General features: G+C 47.4%; 1 protein-coding gene across 2 annotated transcripts in view; it reads left to right on the top strand.

The window, feature by feature from the left end:
• Positions 1-7,000: 7,000 nt before the first annotated feature.
• Positions 7,001-24,417, top strand: part of DHRS7B (dehydrogenase/reductase 7B) — a 53,876-nt gene continuing 36,459 nt past the window's right edge. The window contains exon 1 of one of the 2 annotated variants that reach the window (XM_075319059.1): positions 7,001-7,110. In XM_075319059.1, the coding sequence (XP_075175174.1) occupies positions 7,094-7,110 (17 nt within the window). In that variant the 5' untranslated portion in view covers positions 7,001-7,093. Of the gene's footprint in view, positions 7,111-18,292; positions 18,362-24,417 lie in introns of those variants that run through there. The other variant, XM_075319060.1, reaches the window with a different exon arrangement.

Raw genomic sequence — 24,417 nt, 5'->3', positions numbered from 1 at the left:
TCATGATCGCACGCTGTGACTTCAGATATGTAGCAGAGCTGAATAGTCGTGGGACCTCGTGTGCATTATGACGGACCTGCAGGGGTGTTTTGGGGATTAATAAAGTGGTGAAAAAGTGTGTTTTTTGTATTTTATTCCATATAAAGGATTTTTCTTGTTTGTGTTTATTTTTTTTTCTTATTGGATTAGTGATGGGAGTCTCATAGACCACTACCGATCAGTAATTTTTGGCTTGATGACAGTTGTGTGCTGTTACTAACCCGTCATTACTCCAATTGCTACCACACCATGGCAATTGTGAAGATAATTAACCTCTTGACAGGAGATTGTGGGAAATGTGTCAATTTGCCTTACATGAGCCAGGTTTTCAGAGATAACTAAGATGGCCCCCGATGACATCATAGACCCTCCCATCAGCATGGATCCACCAGATGACGTCCCTCCAATCAGCATCAGCATGGATCCGTCCAATGACGTCATAGACCCGCCTACACTGATGCCCACCAATCAGCTCATGGACTAACACATTGTTCAACCCCCTGACCAATGGACACATCCAAGTATGCTCACTGACCATGCCCCTTTTCCTAGTTTTTATAAAGACATGTTCTTGAATAAATCTCTCAGTTTCTGGGTCGACCTTGGTAGAGGAAAGATGAATATCCGACTGTGTGTCTGATCTAATTTTTCAAGCATGCACTCGATCCACACCAATTAGAATCAGGCAGTAGGCAACTTGTGAAACTTTGTAAGAGTTCACCCTAACAAGACCTTTCCCATCACTAATTTTGGGCTTGATGACAGTTGTGCACTGTTATTAACCCCTCATTACTCCGATTACCACCACACCAGGGTAATCAGGAAGAGCAGGGTAAAGCGCCGAACTTGTCGCATCTAATGGATGCGACAATCCCGGGCAGCTGCAGTTTGCTATTTTTAGGCTGGAGGTGGCCTAATAACTATAGGCATCCCCAGTCTGAGAATACCAGCCCCCAGCTGTCGGGTTTTATCATGGCTGGGTATCAAAATTGGGGGGGGACTGCACGCTGTTTTTTTTTAAATTATTTATTTAAATAACTAAAAAAAAAGCCTGCATGTGGTTACTCTTATTTTGTTCCACAGACAAAATAAACACAGGGCTGGGGGCTGCAGCCTGTAGCCATATGCTTTATCTGTGCTGGGTATCATAATATGGGGAACCCTACGTCAATTGTTTTATTTTTATACCACGATACTGACCCACAGACAGCACATGTGATTGGTTGCAGGCAGACACTGTTACAGAGGCTGGGCTGGGGTGCGTCTAACTACAACCAATCACAGACGTCAGGCCGGCTGGTGGGCGGGGAAAGCAGTGCATATGGATGAGGAATGATAAGCAGCCTAGGAAGGGAAGGAGAGGCCGCGGGAGCAGCGTACAGCTGCGATGGAGCCTTGGTAAGCATAAAGCACTTGCTTTTTTCTTATTTCATTTTTCCTATATATTTTTTTATTTCTCAAATTCCGGATCTAACAACTGGAATCCTGGGCCCGGCACCAGGGTATCTTTGAAACCGCGCAGATCCAGACTTTTACAGTGTGGGTCTGCCCATCACCACTTCTTAGGGTACGGTTCCACTTGCATAGAGCTTCTGATGCAAGAGCATCAGAAGCGATATGCTAATTACCCTCTACTGCAAGCGTCAGCCGAGGGTCATGCGACTGTAATGCAATCTTGCGATCGCCTCACAGCTGCGGAGAAGAGGGAGGGAGCACTTTCTCACTATCTCCACCCCAATTTTTCTCTGTGTACATAGCACTGTAGTTGGAAGTAGCAAGTGCAGTATGATGTTTCATGTGCTCCCATAGATTTGTATGGGGGTGTGTGAGCCTCGGGTGGCACGTGTCAGGGGGGCGGCATTTTTTACCCCCAAACCGCCTCCATCATCACCGGACACACCCTGGCACTACCGCACCCATCATCACCGCACACACCCAGGCACTACCGCCTCCATCATCACCGCACACACCCAGGTACTACCGCCAGAAATGACGGTGTTCTACAGCCGCTCCTGTCAGCTTCCGACGTAGAAGAGCTGAAAGCGTCATGGGGCCTCGTGTGGATTACGGCGGACCTGGAGGGGTATTTGGGGGTTAATAAAGTGGTGAAAGAGGGTGTTTTTTTTGTCTTTTATTTCAAATAAAGGATTTTTCGTTGTTTGTGTTTATTTACTTTCACTACAGATTAATCATGGGGGTGTCTCATAGACGCCTGCCATGATTAACTTAGGACTTAGTGGCAGCTATGGGCTGCCATTAACTCCTTATTACCCCGATTGCCACCGCACCAGGGCAATTCGGGATGAGCCGGATAGAGTCCCGGGACTGTCGCATCTAATGGATGCTGCAATTCCGGGCGGCTGCTGGCTGATATTTTTAGGCTGGGGGGCTCCCTATAACGTGGGGCTCCCCTTTCTGAGAATACCAGCTTTTAGTCGTGTGGCTTTATCTTGGCTGGTATCAAAATTAGGGGGGACCGCAGGCCTTTTTTTTTGATTATTTATTTATTGTACTGCACGATATAGACTTGCCCAGCGGCAGCTGTGATTGGATGCACTGAGACAGCTGTCACTCAGCGTGGGGACGTGTCTGACTGCAACCAATCATAGACACCAATGGGCGAGGGAAGCAGGGAATACGAGATGGAATAATGAGCGGTCGGCATTTTTAAAAGAGAAAAGGCCGCCAGAGCTTTGTGACAGCCGTGCAGCACCATGCCGGTGATCGGTGAGTATGAGACAGGGGGTGAGAGGGAGAGACCGACTGACAGACCCACCGGCAGAGAGAGAGACCGACCGACCAACAGAGAGACCAACAGACAGACAGAGAAAGATAGAGAGACCGACCGACTGCAAAAATATTGCAAAACAACAATCCGTTTTGTTTTTTTTTTTTACTGTTTTACCGGCGGCAGACTATTGTGAATGATCAGCTGATCGCCCGGCTGCCGGGCGATCAGCTGATGGCTCACAAAAGCCGGCCGACAGGCGATCAGCTGATCGTTTTCAAAAGCCGGCCGCTGAGAGAGAGAAACATTGATTTCAATTATTAAACATAAGAGCTGAGCATGCGCAGTGAAAAAAAGGGATTCCGCTGCTCAAAAAACGCTACATGCTGTGTGTCTGATCCGTCAAGCGGCGAATGCAAGGCAGACACATTAGTCGCAATCCGTTATCCATACAAGTCTATGGGAAACAGTGCAAGCCATTAATGGTTTGCGCTGTTTTCCAAAGCGGCGGATTGCGACTAACGCAAGTGTGAAAGTACCCTTATCAATGGCCAACGGAGGGGGGGCGGCAAATTTGACGACCGCCCCGGGCGGCAAAAGCAGTTGCTACGCCACTGGCGTGAGCTGAGACTCGCTGCCAAACGCAGCACTCTGCAATTCATTCCGTATGCTGCTATGGCATGAGATGTCAATTGCAGATGGACATTGCCCCATAGTTTTGCACTAGAGTGAGAGCAATGCGATGTTTTATCAGATTGCACTTGTCTGTGCAAAACGCAAGTTGAACCAAGCCCTTAGGGCTCATTCACATGACCGTTCAGTTTATCCTGTTCAGTTCCTGTTTTTTTGCGGATCTACTGACAGGACCATCTTTTCAATGTCTGTTGTGTAGGATCGGATGGCACATAGAAGCATTTCCTACTAAAAAACAGATCGGATGCCGTATGTCTGCTCCGTTATTATGTAACATGTTCTATTCTGTTCTGTAATAACGGACCGTGACTCAATACAAGTCAATGGGCCCGCAAAATCCCCGAAAGCCGCACAGAAGCATTTCCATGTGACTTCCGCCAGGTGCCCTTGCAGTCTATTTCCCACTCCGCAACCAGCCCCGCAGCTGCTCGCATTGCAGTGTGTCAGCATCTGCCCGCACTGCAGTATGTCAGCAGCTGCCTGCACTGCAGTATCACCAGATGCCCGCACAGCAGTGTGAGCAGCCGCGGAGATGATGAGCATTGCTGTCAGGAGGTTCGTAAAGTTCATTACCTGCGGTGATGAATTCCTGCACTCCTGTCAGCGCTTGTCACTTACTTCTATGCCCACCGCGTTCTGACATCACCTCTCACGGGCGTCTCAACACTGTGACTAGCGGTGACGTCACGGGCCGTTCGCGATACTTGTGAACGCGGTGGTTATTTAACTCAGTGACCAGCGCTGACGTCTGGAGTGCAGCAGCTTACATCACCACAGGTAATGCACGTAGCTAACCTCCTGAAGTCAGCGCTCGTCATCCCTGCAGTGACTTGGGCTGACCTATTGATGTTAGCTCAGGTCGCTGCACTACTCTCCCAGTCAATGGGGAACATTCTGTTCTTCCTTGACTGGGACATTGAGTATGGATCGTCGTGGGATCACCTTATTGAATTAAGCCACACCCTGGTTTGATTTTTCTTTCCAATAAATTGGTGAAAGAGGGAATGTTCTGGGGAGTGTATTTTCAAATACAGTAAAAATTTGTTTGTCGTCAATTATTTTTTATTATTGACTGAGTTACTGATGTCGGGTATCTGATAGATGCTATGACATCACTAACCCCAGGGCTTGACGCCAGGTGACATTACACAGCTGGCATCGACCCCATATATTACCCTGTTTTCCACTGCACCAGGGCATCAGGATGGGCTGGGGAAAAGCGCCAGGATTAGCACATCTAATGGGTGCGCGCTACTTCTGGGGCAGCTGCAGCCTGCTATTTTAGGCTGGGGAGGGTCCAAGAACCGCGGACCTCCCTAGTCTGAGAATACCAGGCCACACCTGTCCGCATTACCTTGGCTGGTGATCCAATTGGGAGGACCCCACTTTTTTTAAATTTTTTATTTAATTTAAAATAACAGCGTGGGGTGCCCTCTGTTTTGGATTACTAGCCAAGGTAATGCTGCCAGTGGTGCTCTGCAGGCTACAGCCGTCTGCTTTACCCGAGCTGGCTACAAAAGATAGGGGGACCCCACGTTGATTTTTTTAATTTTTTATTTAATTTTTGGCTAAATACAAGGCTAAGCACCCTTTAGTGCCACATGAAACATGGGGCACATTATATATGTCTTTCTCATCTATTATCTATTTATCCCTCTATCTATTCCACTATTCAGTCATTCCTCTATCTCTCCATCTATCTGTCTCTCTATCTATCCCTATATCTATCCATCTATTTATCTATCTAGCTGCTTCCGTATTTTTGCGGTCCGCAAAAAAAAACCTCAGAAGGCACACGGCCCATCTACGGAACGGATGTTACGCGGATGGCACACGGATGCATCTGTGAAAAAACAGGACCGTTTTTTGTGGGCCACAAAAACAGGATGGTCGTGTGAATGTAGCCTTATCCTTATACTAGTATATGTGATGTACTGTTCATTCTACTTTTATTATTGAATCTACTGGGGTACAGTATGTTGCATGTACTGTACATTCTGCTATTTTATTGCAACGTCCTCGTATTGTTATGCTGTATTGCCACCTTGTGGATACTCTGTAGAACTGCACGATGCTATTATCTTACTGTTATGAGTCATAACAGACCCATAAAGGTTGTGTAATATACATAGATCAGAACATGATGACAGCCTCACTGGTGGCCGCTCTTATTTTTATTGAATTGTTTTAACGATTGAAATAAAGTTATGCTTCTTATGCATCCCTATTGTGCATTAATTGGCTCTTATGTATGTAGGATATTATGCTCCAGCACAGCGCCCACTCCAGCACACTGCACAGCGCCCACTCCAGCAGTGCCCACTCCAGCACGCTGCACCGCGCCCACTCCAGCACACTGCACAGCGCCCACTCCAGCAGTGCGGACTCCAGCTCGCTGCACAGCGCCCACTCCAGCACGCTGCACAGCGCCCATTCCAGCAGTGCCCACTCCAGCACGCTGCACAGCGCCCACTCCAGCACGCTGCACAGCGCCCACTCCAGCAGTGCCCACTCCAGCACGCTGCACAGCGCCCACTCCAGCAGTGCCCACTCCAGCACGCTGCACAGCGCCCACTCCAGCAGTGCCCACTCCAGCACGCTGCACAGCGCCCACTCTAGCAGTGCCCACTCCAGCACGCTGCACAGCGCCCATTCCAGCAGTGCCCACTCCAGCACGCTGCACAGCGCCCACTCCAGCAGTGCCCACTCCAGCACGCTGCACAGCGCCCATTCCAGCAGTGCCCACTCCAGCACGCTGCACAGCGCCCACTCCAGCAGTGCCCACTCCAGCACGCTGCACAGCGCCCACTCCAGCAGTGCCCACTCCAGCACGCTGCACAGCGCCCACTCCAGCAGTGCCCACTCCAGCACGCTGCACAGCGCCCACTCCAGCAGTGCCACTCCAGCACACTGCACAGCGCCCACTCCAGCAGTGCCCACTCCAGCACGCTGCACAGCGCCCACTCCAGCAGTGCCCACTCCAGCACGCTGCACAGCTCCCACTCCAGCAGTGCCCACTCCAGCACGCTGCACAGCGCCCACTCCAGCAGTGCCCACTCCAGCACGCTGCACAGCGCCCACTCCAGCAGTGCCCACTCCAGCACGCTGCACAGCTCCCACTCCAGCAGTGCCCACTCCAGCACACTGCACAGCTCCCACTCCAGCAGTGCCCACTCCAGCACGCTGCACAGCGCCCACTCCAGCAGTGCCCACTTCAGCACACTGCACAGCGCCCACTCCAGCAGTGCCCACTCCAGCACGCTGCACAGCGCCCACTCCAGCAGTGCCCACTCCAGCACGCTGCACAGCTCCCACTCCAGCAGTGCCCACTCCAGCACACTGCACAGCGCCCATTCCAGCAGTGCCCACTCCAGCACACTGCACAGCGCCCACTCCAGCAGTGCCCACTCCAGCACACTGCACAGCGGCTCCTCCCCATAGTGCGCTCTCACACGCTCCAGCAAAGCCCTATCCTAGTACAATGCGCTGTCCCCAGCCAGGCAGCGACCTGACGTGCTATGTGGCCCCGCCTCCTCTGATCACGTGCCCGGCAGGTCGCAGTTGCAGATCTCGCGGTGGCCGCCTCCTGCTGGATGTGAGCTCGGAGAGTGCAGCTCCGGAGCGCCTGGGTTAATGCTTCCAGTGTCCAGGTGAGTCCTGTGGGCACTATGGAGCAGAGAGCCAGGTCTGGGCCTCCTCCGGCCATCAGTGATTGTGTACACGTAGTAAGGCATAGTGCGCAGGGTGTGGACGGTGCATATAGGAGTGTACATGGCTCAGTGTATATCAGGATATGAGCACACATTACAGGGCAGGTGTCACACATACAGTATCAGTACAGGCAAGGACCAGCCCAGGAGAGATAAAGGGTAACGTTCATCCTGCGCTTTCCTTCAGTTGTGGAAACTAATAAATAGCCCAGACGTCTCCCAGTGACGCGTCTGTTCTGCAGTTTTTACCATTTATCTATATTTTTACATACATTTTGTTTGTTTTTATAAACAGACAAACTTAATGTGATGCATGTGTGAGCATATCCTTATTGTTATCTTCGCAGACCCCTCACAGTGACGTGCCGCCCCCAGCAGGGTCCTGACTCTGCCCTCCAGTTACTGGCCATAGGTGCCACGGATGGAAGTGCTGCGTGGCCTCAGCTCCTCCGCTGCGGTACTGGCCAGCACTGTGCCTGATGAGCGGAGATGGGTGCATGGCATCATTAGTAGAGTTGATTGAATCTGCCAAAATCCGGGTCCGGCGGATCACTGCCAGATTGAAAAAGAAATCCGGATCTACTCCGGATTCCAGTGCCCATATGAGTCTATGGGGACCAGAATCCAGAGATTAAACACGTTTGTGGAAGGGATGCGGGGGTAGGAGCGTGCGCGGTGTACTCACCCGAGGCTGTGTCATGGCAGCAAACTCCTTCCGGGTCACACTTTTCCCTTCCGGAGCGGACAATTCTATATTCATTGTTTTGCGCGCCCACCGGCTTGTGTAATTGGTTGCAGCTAGACACGCCCCCAACCCGAGTGCACCATGTCAGCTGACTGCAACCAATCACAGGTGGCAGGACGGCTGGTGGGTGGGGAAAGCAGTGCAAGTGTCTGCGGGTCAGTATGGTGAATGTGCATGTGTTTCAGAAACACGTTGCACGTTCCTGTCAGTGTGCGGCTGTGCCTGTGATGCACTGTCAGGCTATGTGTCCACGTAGCGTATTTTCATGCAGTTACGCTGCGTTCTGCACCATAGCGTAGCTGCATGTGTCATGCGTCTCCAGTACAATCTATGAAGATTGTGCCTAATCCATGCCCACGTGGTGTATTCGAACGCAGAGTTTCAGCTGGTGCCAAATCGCTGCTTTCTAAAAAGCAACATGTCACTTCTTTCATGCGCTTTGGATGCAGGTCCCGCTCTGTCTATAGGAGAGGCAGCATCCAGAGCGCATGAAATCGGCAATTCATTACGGACTGTTTCTGCAGCGATTTGAAGCACATGTGTGCTGTTCAAATGCATAAATTTCTGCAGAAACAGAACGCAACGTGGTCACATAGCCTCAGACTCGTAGCAGGCATAGCCTGCGCTCTCTGAGCATGAGCGTGCATGTACACAGAAACACATGCACGCTTCTGTCAGAAGTGTGCGGCTGTGCCGGTGATGCAGCTTTTTTTATATAATATTATTATTATTATTATGTAAATTTAAAAAAAAGACGTACGGTCCACCCCCCCTAATTTTCATCCCCAGCCAAGATATAGCTTGCTGGGGGCTGGTAGTCTCAGCTTGCAGCTGCCCAGTATTGCCGCATCTATTAGATGTGACAATCCCGGTGCTTTACCGTCTCTTCTCGATTGCCCTGCAGCGGTGGCAATCGTGATAATAAGGGGTTAATAGCAGCGCACAGCTAAGCCCTAGGTTAGTGATAGTACAGGCGTCTATGAGATACCTCTATCACACTAACCTGTAAATTAAAGGAAATAAACACAGACACAGAAAAAAAATCCTTTATTTGTAATAAAGTACAAAACACACCCTCCTTCACCTCTTTATTAATCCCCAACACCCTGCAGGTCCGGCGTAATCCACATGAGGTCCCACGCCGCTTCATCTCTGCTACATAACACAGCCAGTGGCCATAGAGCACGGCCACAGGCTGTGCAGACAATGACAGCCGCAATGACTGCACGGCAGGCAGATACAGTCACAGGCTGGGGGCGCCTCTGCCTGCAACCAATCACAGACGAGAAGACTGCTGGTGGGCGGGGAATAAACGGAAAGCTGTGTGTATACGATGCACAGTACAGGAAGTGAATGCAAGACCTGGAAGCAGTGTGCCGCCATGACACTGAGTCTCGGTAAGTATGAAACGCTGTTTAATTCCTTTTTTTTTTTTATTTTTCAATTATTTTCCCCAGTGCCGGATCCAGATCGTGCACCTGGAAACCCGATTCCGGGTCCGGCACCCGGAAATCCTTCAAACAGCGCGGATCCGGACTTTTACAGTTGGGATCCGCTCAACCCTACTCATTAGCAGATAAATAGCAAAAGAACCACCAGTTGGTGTTTCTACAGGGACAATGCTCACGAATTAGATTAGTGAATAGCACCAGTGAGGAATTAAATATAAAACTTAGCTTTTAATCTAAAGCCTGCTTTACACGCTACAAGATATCTTACGATGTGTCGGCGGGGTCACGTCGTAAGTGATGCACATCCGGCATCGTAAGGTATGTTGTAGCGTGTGATAGCGACGTGCAATTGCGATTGAACGAAAAAACGTTCATCGCACGCACGTCGTTCATTCCTGACGAATTGAACGTCAGATTGTTCATCGTACCCGGGGTAGCGCACATCGCAGTGTGTGACACCCCGGGAACGATGAACAGATCTCACCTGCGTCCTGCGGCTCCCGGCCCACAATGCGGAAGGAAGGAGGTGGGCGGGATGTTTACGTCCCGCTCATCTCCGCCCCTCCGCTTCTATTGGCCGGCTGCCGCGTGACGTCGCTGTGACACCGAACATCCCTCCCACTCCAGGAAGTGGACGTTCGCCGCCCACATCGAGGTCGTATGGAAGGTAAGTACGTGTGACGGGGGTGAATCGTCTGTGTGGCACATTCAACAAATTGAACGTGCCGCACATACGATGGGGGTGTTGCAAATCGCATACAATATTGTATGCGAAATTGCAACGTGTACAGCAGGCTTTAGAGTAAAAGCTAAGTTTTATATTTAATTCCTCACTGGTGCTATTCCCTACTCATTAGCACAAAAAATAAATGGACTGGACTCCTGAGCTGTATTCATACAGCATGCACCATGCCATTTCTGCACACCCCTCTCAGGGGCTAACTGCATGTATCCACATATACCCGGACACCCCTCAATTGTTGGGGAGGTGGTAGGGCTCCCATCATGGCTACAGCAGACATGTTACCTGATTGCTAGTGGCTAATCAGATGAAACCGCCGACGCTCAAGAAGGAATCTTGTGAGTCTTCCCATTGACATGTATTGTAAGTAATGAGTGTCTGGTAATCAGAAAATGCATGAAAAATTGTCAGGTCACTTCTTCTAACTCCCTGTGTCTTGGGATACCTGAAGCGGGTAACACTAAACTAAACAGAACATGTAAACAGCAAACCATTTTTACATAGACATGTACATTCTCATACTTTTGAGTGTTTTGTTCCCCCCCTTTTTTTTTTTTTTTGCGGGTCTGAGTCAGATATGCCTGAGCTGTCCATTGCTGTTCAAATCAATGTAAAAACAAACTAAATTCTCTTCAAGTGTTAAAGAAAAATAAAGAAGTAAAATAATGTGGTTATGTAAGTATGCACACCCTTAGGCCATGTTCACACTTTAAGTAGTTGGGTAATATTTTTACCTCTCTATTTGTAAGTCAAAACCAGGAGTGGGTAATAAATACAGAAGTGGTGCCCATGTGTCTATTCTACTTTTCCTCTGATTTGTTCCACTCTAGGTTCTGATTTAAAATTCTGAGGTAAAAACTCACCAAATACTCAACGAGTGCACGTGGCTTAAGGCTGGGGCCACACGAGCGCCACTGCGAGTGCATCGCATGATACTGGACTCCCACTCTGCTGGAGTGTAAGCCGTGTCATGCCATTGTGATGCCATCCGGTGATTTAGGAGAGGACAGGATTAATTTCCCTATCTCATCCATTGTCAGCTGTTGTGTATATTTCCTCCTCTTTGATTAAAGCCCCATTTCCAACTGCTGAAAAAAGCCCCAAAGCATAATGCTGCCTCTACCATGCTTCACTGTGGGTATGGTGATCTTTTGGTGATGCTAATTATTGGCTTTGCAAACAAACCTTTTGGAATTATGGCCAAAAACTTCAAACCTGATCCCATCAGATCATAACACAGCTGTTAACTTGTTAAATGCCAATGTTATTCTCAGACAGCTGCATTTACAGCATGCGTACCTGGGGATGCACTGTTCTAGCCACTCATCTACACCTCCGTGAAGTGATCGCTGTGCGCTCATGGGTTGCTGTGACAGCTAGGAGTCTGCTGAAAATCTCTGTGCCTTTCATAATGGATGCACTGGCAACAAATACACTGAAAGTGCAGAAAAAAAAAATGTAAATGACAGAAAAATTAAAGTGCCCCTCCTTTCCCCCGTTCAGAATAAAGAACTTATGATTTAAAATAATAATGTGGTATCGCTGCATCCATAAAAATCTTATCTCTCAAAATCTAAAATGAATTAACCTGATAGGTAATCACTGTAAAGAGAAAAATAATTGGAAACTCCACAGCTACTCAAATGCAATAAGAAGAGATAGTATCAATGAAGACATCAGGTTGCTCTGCAAAAAAGCCCTCACACAGTTATCGACTGCAAGAAGAAAATGTTACGAGTTTTGGAAATTGGCGAAACAAGCAGCAATGTTATTACACGTTTCAGAGTTCTTTTTCAAACACAAAAAAGCACAATGTTTGATATCGATGTAATTGTACTGACTTGGAGAATCCTATTTCTAGGTTATTTTTACTGCACGGTGACTGCCATATGAACACAACCCCAAAAAGCAATTGTGCAATTGCTTTTTTTTCTCTATCGCTTCGTTGGAGGACACCATGGGGGTATGCTGTTACCACTAGGGAAAAAAAAGTGAGCACCTTCTTGGTAGTGTACACCCACCAACCGGAGCCAAGCTGGTCAGTTTTAGCTTAGTGTCCATAGGAGGCAGACATGCCCGTTTCTACCATAGCTTTGCAGTGTGTGTTGTGTTATTAATGACTTAACTTTTTCTTTCAGATTCAGCTAATGATTTGGGAAGCAGAGTGTAATCGCTCACACTGTCACCCCACATAGAGACCAAGCGCACAGAATGGGGTTGCATCACTACTGTTGCCTCCTGTGTCTGTCCGGCAGGACCCTAACCCCCCCTAATACATTGCATGTATGGAGCATCTGCACAGAGGGACAGGCGGACGTCCTTGCCACCACCCCCAACCTAGGTCCCGGACTGTGGGGGATCCTGTTTACAAAAAAAAAATGGTGATGAGAGATTCTAATAATAAGTAGAAACAGTGGTCCTGCAATGATGCAAGGCTCAGTCTATTCCCCCCCCCCCCACTTTTTTAAATGACTTTTTCGTCAGCCATGCTTCTACTTTAGTCCCCAGCTTGTACCAGGGCCTGCTCCTTGCCTCCCACCCAATCAGATGTTCTCTTCCCTTAGCCTATTAGAGCATGTCTCTCCCTCTCTGAGTTGTGTGGGAACGCTGCGCACCCTCTATGACGCCGCCAGACCAATCATATGTACTTGTGCTTATGGCAAATCGCTTTATCCCTTAATCAGTCTATTTTTTTTCCTCCTCTAGCTGAGCGGGAAATTACTTATGCCAACTGGCTTTTAACACCATTGTTGTCCAATGCCGACCTATCGCAATGCGCTCCTAGGCAGCCCAACGACCCTACAACTGCAGGTCTCCATCTTGGGATGCATGCCACCTCCTCCAGCTGTGAGGCTCAGGCTCCAGCTCTGGATTATACTGCCATGGCTAAAATAGTTTCTCCTCGATCAACCCCTCCTTAGGAGTCTCCACCGTCCACAATTACAAACTGCCTTGTTTTCTTTTCCTGGGAGGATTTCCTATTGGATGGTTCAAGGCAGATTTTCCAGTCTATATCCATAAGGGTACTTTCGTGACGCACATCCGGCGCCGTTAGCGATATCGTTGTGTGTGACTAAAAGGAGCGACGATCAACAATCGCAAAAACGTCAAAAATCGTTGACACGTCGTTCCTTATCATAATATCGTTGGTGGTGCATGCTGCTGGCTGTTCATTGTTCCTGCGGCATCACACATCGCTATGTGTGACACCGCAGGAACGACGAACATCTCCTTACCTGCGGCCGCCAGCAATGAGGAAGGAAGGAGGTGGGCGGCATGTTCCAGCCGCTCATCTCCACCCCTCCTCTGCTATTGGGACGCCGCTGTGACGCCAAACGCACGTCCCCCTTAAAGGAGAGATTGTTCGGTGTCTCCAGCGACGTCGTTAAGAAGTTATGTGCATGTGACACTGCCGTAGCGATATTGTTCGCTACGGCAGCGATCACCCCCATGACAAAACAGCGACGTGGGCGCGGGTGCAGTCGTGCACAACATCGCTAGCTATCGCTAGCGATGTCGCAGCGTGTAAAGCACCCTTTAGGCTACCCATAGGTTCTCCCCTAAGGCCTTCCAATATGTCCTTCACCCCTTTATTGCCCGACTCCAGTTGGTGGGTGTCTACTACTGAGGAGGAGCAATTATTTTTTTTTTCTTGCCTCGTGTCAGCATAAAAACATAGTTTCCTATGTCCCCCAATGAAGGTTGTGAGGAAGATTTTACTGTACCCAAAAAATTTTTTACCCAGCAGTTTGACATTGGTAAAAAAAATAAAAGTTATGGCTCTTGGAAGAAGAGGAAAATTTATAAGAGACCAAAAATGAAAAATCGACTGGTCTTAAAGCACCACTCCAGCAAGGTGTTTTTTTTTTTTTTTCTTTTTTTGTCTCTTCTGGAGTGGTTCTATTAATCTAAGGTCCCTTACCCCACTTATATACTCGTCCTCCAGCGTCTTCACCTTTTCTCACCAACTCTCCTATTGGTTTTCTGTAGTTTGTGACCTGCCGCCTACTACAGTGTTTCATGAAGCGTGCTGGAGGTCACTCTTCAATGTAAGCCTATGAGAGCCTCGTTCTGCCTCACCTAGACTTCATTGAGAGCTTGTGACCAGCTAGACAGAAGTTGCGATCACAAGATGTTGCTGAGGGACTGGAAAGGAATAGCGATAAAAGGTGAAGACTCCAAAGGTTCAGTATGTGAGTAGGGTCAGGTGTTAACGGGATTTTCTGGGATTTACCGGTTTTTTTCGCTTTATAAGACGCACTTTTGTTCCCCCAAATTTTGGGGGAAAGTAGGGGGTGCGTCTTATAAACCGAATATACGGATTATATACTGCAGGGTCCAGGGGAGGTGGGGGCCGCTCTGGAGCGGAGCTGGGGGCTGGTGGAGGCTGGTGAAGCTGCGGGAGGGAGCCTTTGATCTCCTGCTCCCGCTCATATAATATGCACAGCCGCTGTCCATCACTGTGGTGCTGAAACCGCACTGCGGCGATGGGCTGGGGGAGCTGCGCATATTATATCTGTGTGTGCTCCCTTTGCTCGCACATGCACCCCTGTGTTAGCTATGGCCCCCATGCTGCTGCCCATAGTAAAATAAAAAAACCTCTTTACTTACCCCCTCCAGCGTGTCTCCCCGGTCTCCCTCCTGGTGCTGTGATCATGCACGCAGAGGTTTCACTCTGCTGTGCCGTTCACATGACCGGGACCGTAAACCAGGAAATGCAGGCAGGAGGCCGGAGCTCAACCCTAAGGAGCGGGACACGAGGGAGCACAGTGCTGGAGAAGGTAAGGAAAGAGTTTATTTTACTAAAAGCAGCAGCACGGGGGCGATATCTAACACAGGCGGCAGCGTGTGCCAGCCACAGGGGGCCGCATGTGCCAGCCCAAGATTAAGGGGGCTAATTTTAGGATGGGGGGGCTTTGAGGGACATATATTCTATATGATTTGTTAGACGGACACTGGCATTATAAGACGGACCCCATTTATTAAAAAAAAATCTCTATTCCTTCACCAAATTTGGGGGTGCGTCTTATAATACAGTGCGTCTTATAAAGCGAAAAATACGGTAGTTTTTTTTTTTTTTCTGCCTATTGGGCGAACACTTTACCAGCAGGGGTTGCTAAGTACTTGCCTGCTCTGCTCTGTAAAGATCTCTCCATGCTCAGGCTGAGATTCCCCTTCTTATTTTGACCTCTTGTCAACAAAGCACAACTTTCTCTACTGGCCTTCTCTGTCAACGGGGCATCACTGCTGATGTCATGTTGAGGGACAAAAAAGAGTCAATTTTTGAGGGATATCCAGTTTTAAAACATTTCAGTGTTCCATGCCTTGGACGTTTTTTTTTTTTTTTTTTTCCCCTTTTCCTGACTGATAACTTTCAACAATGAGATCCCTTTGCTCTGTTGTAAGCTTTCGACAGACTATAGCTTTTGCTAAATGCAACTAGAACAGTTAACCTTTTATATGACGTTAATTAGATTCACCGTAAAAGATGGCCGCTCTCTACTGACTATTTACCATGCGTATAGCCCCTTCATGACTGGGCCAATTTTGTTTTCTCCTTTAAATTAGTTTAGTGGTGGGGAAAAAAATCTGAAGTTTGGTCCCAAGAAGTTTTGTGGGTTCTTTCTCCATTTTCCAAGACTCATAACGATCAATGGAGCCAATGTCTTATATTTATTGTTTTTTTTTTTTTATGGGCTCCGCTCCACCTTCGATTGTTTGAGGCAGGTCCTGGCTGTAAGACGGCCATCTCCTGCCGAGTATGGGGCGAGCACCCCATGAGCCCACTCCATACACCTGCTTCCGACAAGCCTGTACATGTATGGTGGATGTCGTTAAAGGGCTTAAATGTGATTGACTAAAGCCTGCTTTACACCTTACAATTAAGCATACGATATCGTATGCGATGTGACACGCCCCCATCGTATGTGCGGCACGTTCAATTTGTTGACCGTGTCGCACAAACGATTAATTGCTGTCACACGTACTTGCCTACCATACGACCTCGCTGTGGGCGGCGAACATCCACTTCCTGGAGTGGGAGGCACGTTCGGCGTCACAGCGACGTCACACGGCAGCCAGCCAATAGAATAAGAGGGGCGGAGATGAGCGGACGTAAACATCCCGCCCACCTCCTTCCTTCCGCATAGCCGGCGTGAGCCGCGGGACGCAGGTAAGCTGCTGTTCATCGTTCCCGGGGTGTCGCACACTGCGATGTATGCTACCCCAGGTACGATGAACAACCTGACGTTCAATTTTTAGGTTTTGAACGACGTGTATGCGATCAATGTTTATTCGTTCAATCGCAATCGCACGTAGGTTTCACACACTACCATATCACTGATTCCGGATGTGCGTCACTTACGACGTGACCCCGCTGACACATCGTTAGATATATTGTAGCGTGTAATGCCCGCTTAAGTCTGTACACAACTACATCCTAAATTATAAGAGGGTGTTTACGTTGGTAGCACCACACTATATTAGTTTTGTTACCTTTATATTTCGCAAAATAATTTTCTGTTTCTCAAAGGATTTGTACAGATTAAAGGTGCAAAAAGGTCTGGAAAGATACTACTTGGTATGGTTTTGTGTTTTTTTTTTTTTACCCATGACAAAACCTGGCATTTTACATGGGTGTGTAGACTATTTATCTGTATTGTATGTACACAAAGTATAGGATTTTTTTAAATATAGGGTCTCCAAAATGTGGAATTGCCTAGGTCAGGTCATGTGCGAATACCAGTGGCATTGTGAATTGTGAGCGGCTCTGTGGAGGCTCGAGAACAATAAAATTATTGGCTGCAAATATGCACAGAAAGATTAACCATTCCTGCTACAACCATTTTGTCTTTTTTGCTTTTTATATTATTCCCACCTACCAGGAGTCTTTTTTTTTTTTTTTTTTTTTTTTCCCTCCTTTTTTTTAATCTTTAATTTGTGTGATTATGGCAAAAATTAAACTTTTTTTTTTTGCTACTATTCCTACTTTAAAATCCCCTTTTCTGTGTCTATATTCTGAGACCCAAACCATTTTTACTTTTCTGTTGGAGGACCGATTGGGAGCTTTTTTTTTTTGTGGGGCAGATAATGGCTTTTATCTGTGTGTGTGTGTGTGTGTGTGTGTGTGTGTGTGTGTGTATATAATATATATATATATATATATATATATATACATATTTAAATTTAAAATTTAAATTCCTTTTTTCCGGGTGGGTCAACTAATTAAAAGCGATTTAGATGCATTGTCTTCCTTTTTGCCTCTACTCCTATGTACAATCATTATGCCCTCTGTTGCTGCTGATTGTCCCCTCATTATATGAGTACATATTTTACAGGTAAGTGCCCACGTTGCTATGCTATGTACGTGCTATGTGCCCACGTTGCGTATTTGCATGCAGTTACGCTGCGTTCTGCACTGCAGCGTAACTGCATGCGTCCTGCGTCCCCAGCACAATCTATGAAGATTGTGCATTATCCATGCGCACGTTGCGTTTTAGAACGCAGCGATTTGCATGTGGCCAAATTGCTGCCTTCTAAAAAGCAACATGTCACTTTCGTGTGCTTTGGATGCAGCCCCCGCTCTGTCTATGGGAAAGGCTGCATCCAGAGCGCATGACATCGGCTTTTCAGTACGCAGTGTTTCTGCAGCGATTTGAAGCGCACGTGTGCTGTTCAAATCGCTGCAAACATTTCTGCAGGGACAGAACGCAACGTGGGCTCATAGCCTAAGGCTGCTTTCACATCAGCGTTTTTTTGAAGGACGTCAAAAAAACGCATCTGACTGGATCCTTGACAAATGCGTTTGCATTGCAATGCATTTTCAATGGAATCACGTTAAGATGCGTTAACATGCGCTATATACTGGATCCGTTATTTTGCGTTTTCTTACCTTGTGTCAAAAACGCTACTTGTACAAGTGAAAGGATCCTGTAAAATATCTCTTGCGTTTGCATGTGTTATAAAACACTTAATCAACAGAATCCAGTCACATGCGGTTTGCGGTTTTTTTGACGTCCTACAAAAAAACGCTAATGTGAAACCAGCCTTACGGGCAGATGTTACTTTTCCTTCTGCGTTGAGCATTGATTGTTAGACTTGTGAGGTTATAGAGCAGGCCCAGCATAGTGTCCTGACTTCAAGGACTTGGCTTCCCCAGCTTCTATTCTTGTAATGTCACATGAACCTTCTATGTCTGTGACATGTGAGCACAAGCTCTGGGAGCACTGCACGGAGCTGTGGAGAACAGAGCCCGTACGTATATATTTAATAATTTCTTGTGTTTTCTTATTAGTGTGACTTCTCTTGTTTATCCATGTTATTATAACTGCACTATTGTAGAAAGTCCATCTGGCAGCCTCTTGTAAGTGTCAGCATACTACTAGAAGTAGAGTTTGTATCTTAGGAGATTCGTAGGACATTGAAGAACAAGTGACCGCTGTCTCATTGCGATGTCCTTGGTATATAGAGGAAAGCCACGGTAGAACATTTGGTCTAGAACGCATTGATTTGCAAGAGTAATTTATTTATTTACTTTGGAAAAAGAGTTTGTAGGAGGCTGCGGTGAGCGGCATGAGATCTGTTATCCAACTAGTGGGTAATGGTTTTCTGATACCCAAAATCATATTCCAGTTTGTGTATATCCTGTACGTTTGTAGCCTTATCGGTGCCCTAGGCTACTTTCACACATCCGGTTTGAGCAGTGCGGCTCAATCCGGCTGTGAAAACTATGCAACGGATGCGGCGAAAACACCGCATCCTTTGCATAAGTTTTTACATGCGGCCCATCCGTTTTTTTCCGGTTGCGGCATGCTACTGAGCATGCGCAGTGGAAAAAACTGCATGCGGCGAGCAGATGCGGTTTTTTCCGCATCGCGCCGCATCCGGCCTCCATAGTTATGCATTGAAAAATGCGCCGCAGCGGCCGGATGCGGCGCGATGCGGTGTTTTTTGCCGGAGCAAAAAACGTTGCAGGGAACGTTTGATCCGGCCGCGGCATCGGCTAAATCTGCCGCATGCGGCAAAAACCGGACCGAACGCAAGCCCCTGCGGCACAATACGGCACTAATGTAAGTCTATGCAAAAAAACCCGCAACCGGCGTTACAAAAGCCGGTTGCGGTTTTTCTGCAGAACGCCGTATTGTGCGGCAGAGCAAAAATCCGGATGTGTGAAAGTAGCCTTAGTTAAATGATGGATTATCATGGCAAGTTTAACCACCTAATGTGTAGTGCATGTTCCTGAATCTTGCCCAGACTGCAGATGTTGTTGAAGGGGGAAGGGGGGAAGGATTTGGGTATTTTTGAGTTCAACATGCCCATTCCCTTAATCCCTTTGTTGAGACCTTTTGAATAAACATGTACTTTCGTAGGACCAGGGTGAAGAACCGATACAATAACTTGTCCTTTCATACAAAACATATAGAAAGCATGGTTTTGCGCCCCTTATCTCCTATACAAACATCTGATGCAGATTTCTAATATATCCAGTCACAGCCCTTACTGTCTACTAACTCTCTAGTGTTGCATTTAATCTACATTCTGCCAGCATTATAGGTGCTGCCACTTCCTATACATTCTCTTTTCCAGCATGCAGTGCACCTGATATTATCCAATGTGTGGCTTTGCTTTGCACTGATAGGACGCCGGTTCATTATGGCTCTATGCAGTTTGACAGGCAGTAGAGCCGGAGCACAAAGATGACGCTCTCCCTCTACTACATGTAATCTGCCATGCTATCTCTGTTGCAGAAATAGATTTTAGCACAACTCCAGTGTTTTATAGTTTTTTTTTTTTTTTTTTTATATTTCTGGCACTGTAGTGGTGCTTTAAATCCAAGTCCCCTGCCCCCGGTTCTATACTCACTCTGTTTGACTTTTTCTTGCTTTTTCGGCGCTACCCCTGTCCCGTCATGCCCTTTCTTTTGACAACAACTTCTGATTGGCCGGAAGTGAGACATTACATCACAAGATCTCAATGCATCTCTGAGAGTCAGAACGAGGCTCTCATAGACTTGCATTGAGTTGTGACTTCCAGCGCACTCCATGAAACTCTAGAGCTGCTGGCAGGTCACAAACTGGTGGAGACTGACCAGAGCAGCAGTGATAGAGGATGAGGTTGGTGAGTATATGACAGGGGGCAGGCAGGGTTCTTGTTTCCATATGCAAATATTAAAAAAATAAAAACCACGCTGCAGTGAGGCTTTTATATTTGATAACAGATGGTGGACTGCTAGTTACAGAAGGGAGGCACCTACTACCAGTCAGTTTTGGAGTAAATTTTAGACAACATAAATTTTGAGTGAAGGGATTAGCACATTATCTATTTTGCATTAATGATCTATTTAAAACATTGTGGAATTAATGCCACTATATAAGTGAGTGAAATAAATACCGTGTTTACGAAAGTAAAAGCCGAGGCACCTAATTTTACCTTATAAAAACTGGGAAGACTAAGTGACTCGAGTATAAGCCTAGGTGGGAAATGCAGTAGCTACTAGCTACCGTAATGTGCCCATATTATCTCCTTGTAGCTATGTGCCCATATTGTCTCCTTGTAGCTATGTGCCCATATTGTCTCCTGTAGAAATGAGCTGTGTAGTAATGTTACCATCTTTTAGTAATGTCCTCATTCCGGTCCCCTATTTGTCCCCTATTATGCCGTTGTGTGTATACGCGCACACACACACACTTATTCTCACCTGTCCTCCGTTCCTGCAGTGTCTTCTTACCTGCTTCTTGCGGACTACAGACACATAGACCCCTCAGTGATCACAGCCAGTGCAGGGACCGCTGCTGCGGTCGTCTGCACTTTTCTTTACTTGTATGCTCTGCGACGACGCAAATCATTCAACTGAAGTGAAACGCTGATGACAGCCCCTGCATCGGCCGCGATCACAGAGATGTCTCTGTCTGTGGTCCATAAGAAGACACCGCGGGAACGGAGGACAGGTGAGAATAATTTTTTTTTGTGGGACCATCACTTGAGTATAAACAGAGGGGGGTGCTTTCAGCATAAAGAAATGGTCTGAAAAACGCGGCTTATACTCAAGTATATACTGTACATTTAGATCAAATAACCCATCTGAAAGAACAGTGATTGTTGTTTAGTGTCCATACAATAAATATAAATCTTATGTATGGTCTACTGACTTCTGTATCTAATGGTAATGCCATCTTTATGCTGGCAACTCCCCTTCATACTCATCTTCTCCTAACATCACCACACATTACTGTAAAATGCCTGTGATTGTCTGTCTGCTGTCTCTAACATCATGTCTGTCATCTATCAGCAACTCAATCTTTCCAGAAGTGAACTTCTTGTGTTTCCTTCCCCTGTCACCCTACCTAAATATGGTATCTGCATTTCCAATTGTGGTACTACTGGAACTTCAAAGCAGCACGCCTTTTGTCATTCAGTTATATTTGACTTCAGAATTCAACCATTTCTAAACTTCAAAACTTTTTGTCGCTCTTAAAGGGAACCAAACATCAGCATTTTCATATATAAGGTGCGGCCAGTGCAGCACTGGCACTATCAGGCACATTGTCTACATACTATTAGTGGGCAGCTCGGGTGTTTAGGCTGTGAAATCCAACTTTATAAAGTTTGAAAATTCATGCACTTTTTGATTGACGTGTGCACCTCTGCTGCTAATGTCCGGGTGGGTTATGCACGTGTATCCCCGCAAACATCCCCCTCCTCCCCCCGCCGCCTGTTCCTCCCTCCCTCTTGCCGTATGTAAATTTCTAATCTTCGGTTACACGGCGTCTGAGTTAGCGCCTGCGCATAGCGCTCATCTCCGGCGCCGTGTTTCTGAAGCCCACAGTATTATGGTGCATGAGAGGTCGGCGCATGCGCCCTCGCTTCTTCAGATCTGTTGTGACCGTGGGAGCGCGCGCGGTCACAACAGGACTGGAGCACAGCTGATCTTACCCTGATTAGCTGCAGCAGACGTCTGCTACGATATCGTCTCCTGCAGCTAATCGGTAAGATCAGCTGTTTTCCCTGCCGCCCATGACAGCACCACCTGAGAGATAGTTCCGCCCACATCAGGACAGGAAACCCACTGATAAAAAGGCGGCACCTCTTCTCCACATCAGTTTGGTTTCCTGTCCTGGTATGGACAACCCATTGCTGTCCCAGGTCCGACCCGGTGTTGAAGCCTGGTACTTACCAGAAGCCGGTGCTCGGGCCTGGATGCACCCCCCCCCCCTCGGTCTCAGACCTCTGCGGCAGTGTGGTGCGGGCCAGGAGCAGGAGCTCGGCCCGGCGTCGCTCCCGGGATGTGCGCACTCACGGCGGCCGCTGGAAGGCTTGTCCCTGCTGTGCTGCACGCTGGAGTGAAGCAGGACGCTCCGGACCAGATCTGTCGGGCGGCTACTTGGTCGTCTCCTGGTACTTTCTTTTGACACTATAGGCTGGACTTATCCTCCACAACTGACCTTCCCTTTGGGAGACGGGTCTAAGGGTATGTGCGCACGTTGCTTTTTACCTGCTTTTTTGCTGCTTTTTCTTCTGCACTGTTTAATGCCAAAATGGATGTGTTCTTCTATTCAAGCAAAGTCTATGGGAATTTGGGTTTCTTGTGCACACTATGTTGTTCAAAATGCTGCCTTTTTGTGGCAGAACTTTGGTCAAAAACTCAGCTTTGCAGTGCAAAACCCAAATGGCAAAAACAATTGACATGTTGCTTCTTTGAAAAGCTGAGTTTTTGACCAAAGTTCTGCCACAAAAAGGCAGCATTTTGAACAACATAGTGTGAACAAGAAACCCAAATTCCCATAGACTTTGCTTGAATAGAAGAACACATCCATTTTGGCATTAAACAGCGCAGAAGAAAAAGCAGCAAAAAAGCAGGTAAAAAGCAACGTGCGCACATACCCTTACAGGCGGTGGTCCCTCCCGAAGGTGGTGGTCTATATAAATCTCTCAGGTGGTGCTGTCATGGGCGGCAGGGAAAAATCTTAATTACTCACCGGTAATGGGATTTTCAATAGCCCATGATAGCACCCTTAGTTCCCCCCCCCTATTCACTGGTTGTGGGCAACCTTCGGGGAGTGTTAGAGTTATTGGTGTGTTTTCCTTGGGTGGTGGTAAGATTAATCTGTTTGTGTTTTGTTGGTCCTCTCTGGCTCTGAAAACCTACTGATGTGGAGGAGAGGTGCCGCCTTTTTATCAGTGGGTTTCCTGTCCTGATGTGGGCGGAACCTATTGAAAATCCCTTTATCGGTGAGTAATTAAGATTTTTCCAGTCCTGTTGTGACCGTGCGCGCTCCCGCGGTCACAACAGATCTGAAGAAGCGAGGGTGCATGCGCTGCCCTTCCATGCACCATAATACTGTGGGCTTTAGAATCAGAAACACGGCGCCGGGGATGAGCGCTATGCGCAGGCGCTAAATCCGACACCGTGTTACTGAAGATTAGAAATTTACATATGGCCAGAGGGAGGGAGGAGCAGGGGGGGGGCGGGAATCATGTGCATAACCCGCCCGGATATTAGCAGCAGAGGTGCACACGTCAATCAAAAAGTGCATGAATTTTCAAACTTTATAAAGTTGGATTTCACAGCCTACACACCTGAGCTGCCCCATAATGGTATGTACACAATGTGCCTGATAGTGCCAGTACTGCACTGGCTGCACCTTATATAGGAAAATGCTGATGTTTGGTTCCCTTTAATTCGTTCTTGTCTTGATTATTGCAGCTCACTACTAAACCGTATTTGTCTCACTTTCTCACCCTCCAATCTACCCTGAATGCAGCAGCTAGTCATGTTTCTGACCAGCGGCTGCACCTACGCCTCCACCCTGTGCCAGTCATTGCACTGGTTGCCCAAAGCTACAGAGTACAACATAATGTATCACACTTACCCATGAGTGCTACACACAAGTGGTGGATACTAAATGTTTCCAGATTGCCCCGTGCATCGTAACATCCTGCGACCGCAGACAGCAGCATAAACCACGCTGTCTGCAACACCGGATATCGGCATTTTTTTTATTATCTTACAGCTCAATATACTAGTGGTGGACACTGCATTCATCCCTCCTTTACACCTGGCTACCATTACAACAATGTTTTATACATTGTGAATATTGGCACATTTATTAATGAGCCCTTCATTCTACATGCATCCTATATACAGCAGGGTACTCCTGAAGAAGGTCAAGATACTGACCGAAACCTCAATTACATGAACTGTATGCTGTAAATAAAATGTATTAATTTTTCATCCATTGGAATGCCTGGTTCTATATTACTTAAAGATGGATTTGGACCCTACCAGAGCACTCATAAACAGAAGTGCTGTG

Source organism: Anomaloglossus baeobatrachus, chromosome 7 (assembly GCF_048569485.1).
Source record: "Anomaloglossus baeobatrachus isolate aAnoBae1 chromosome 7, aAnoBae1.hap1, whole genome shotgun sequence".
Classification (NCBI taxonomy): domain Eukaryota; kingdom Metazoa; phylum Chordata; class Amphibia; order Anura; family Aromobatidae; genus Anomaloglossus; species Anomaloglossus baeobatrachus.
The sequence above is the reverse complement of the archived record's forward strand: the minus strand, read 5'-3'. Positions and strand labels throughout refer to the sequence as shown.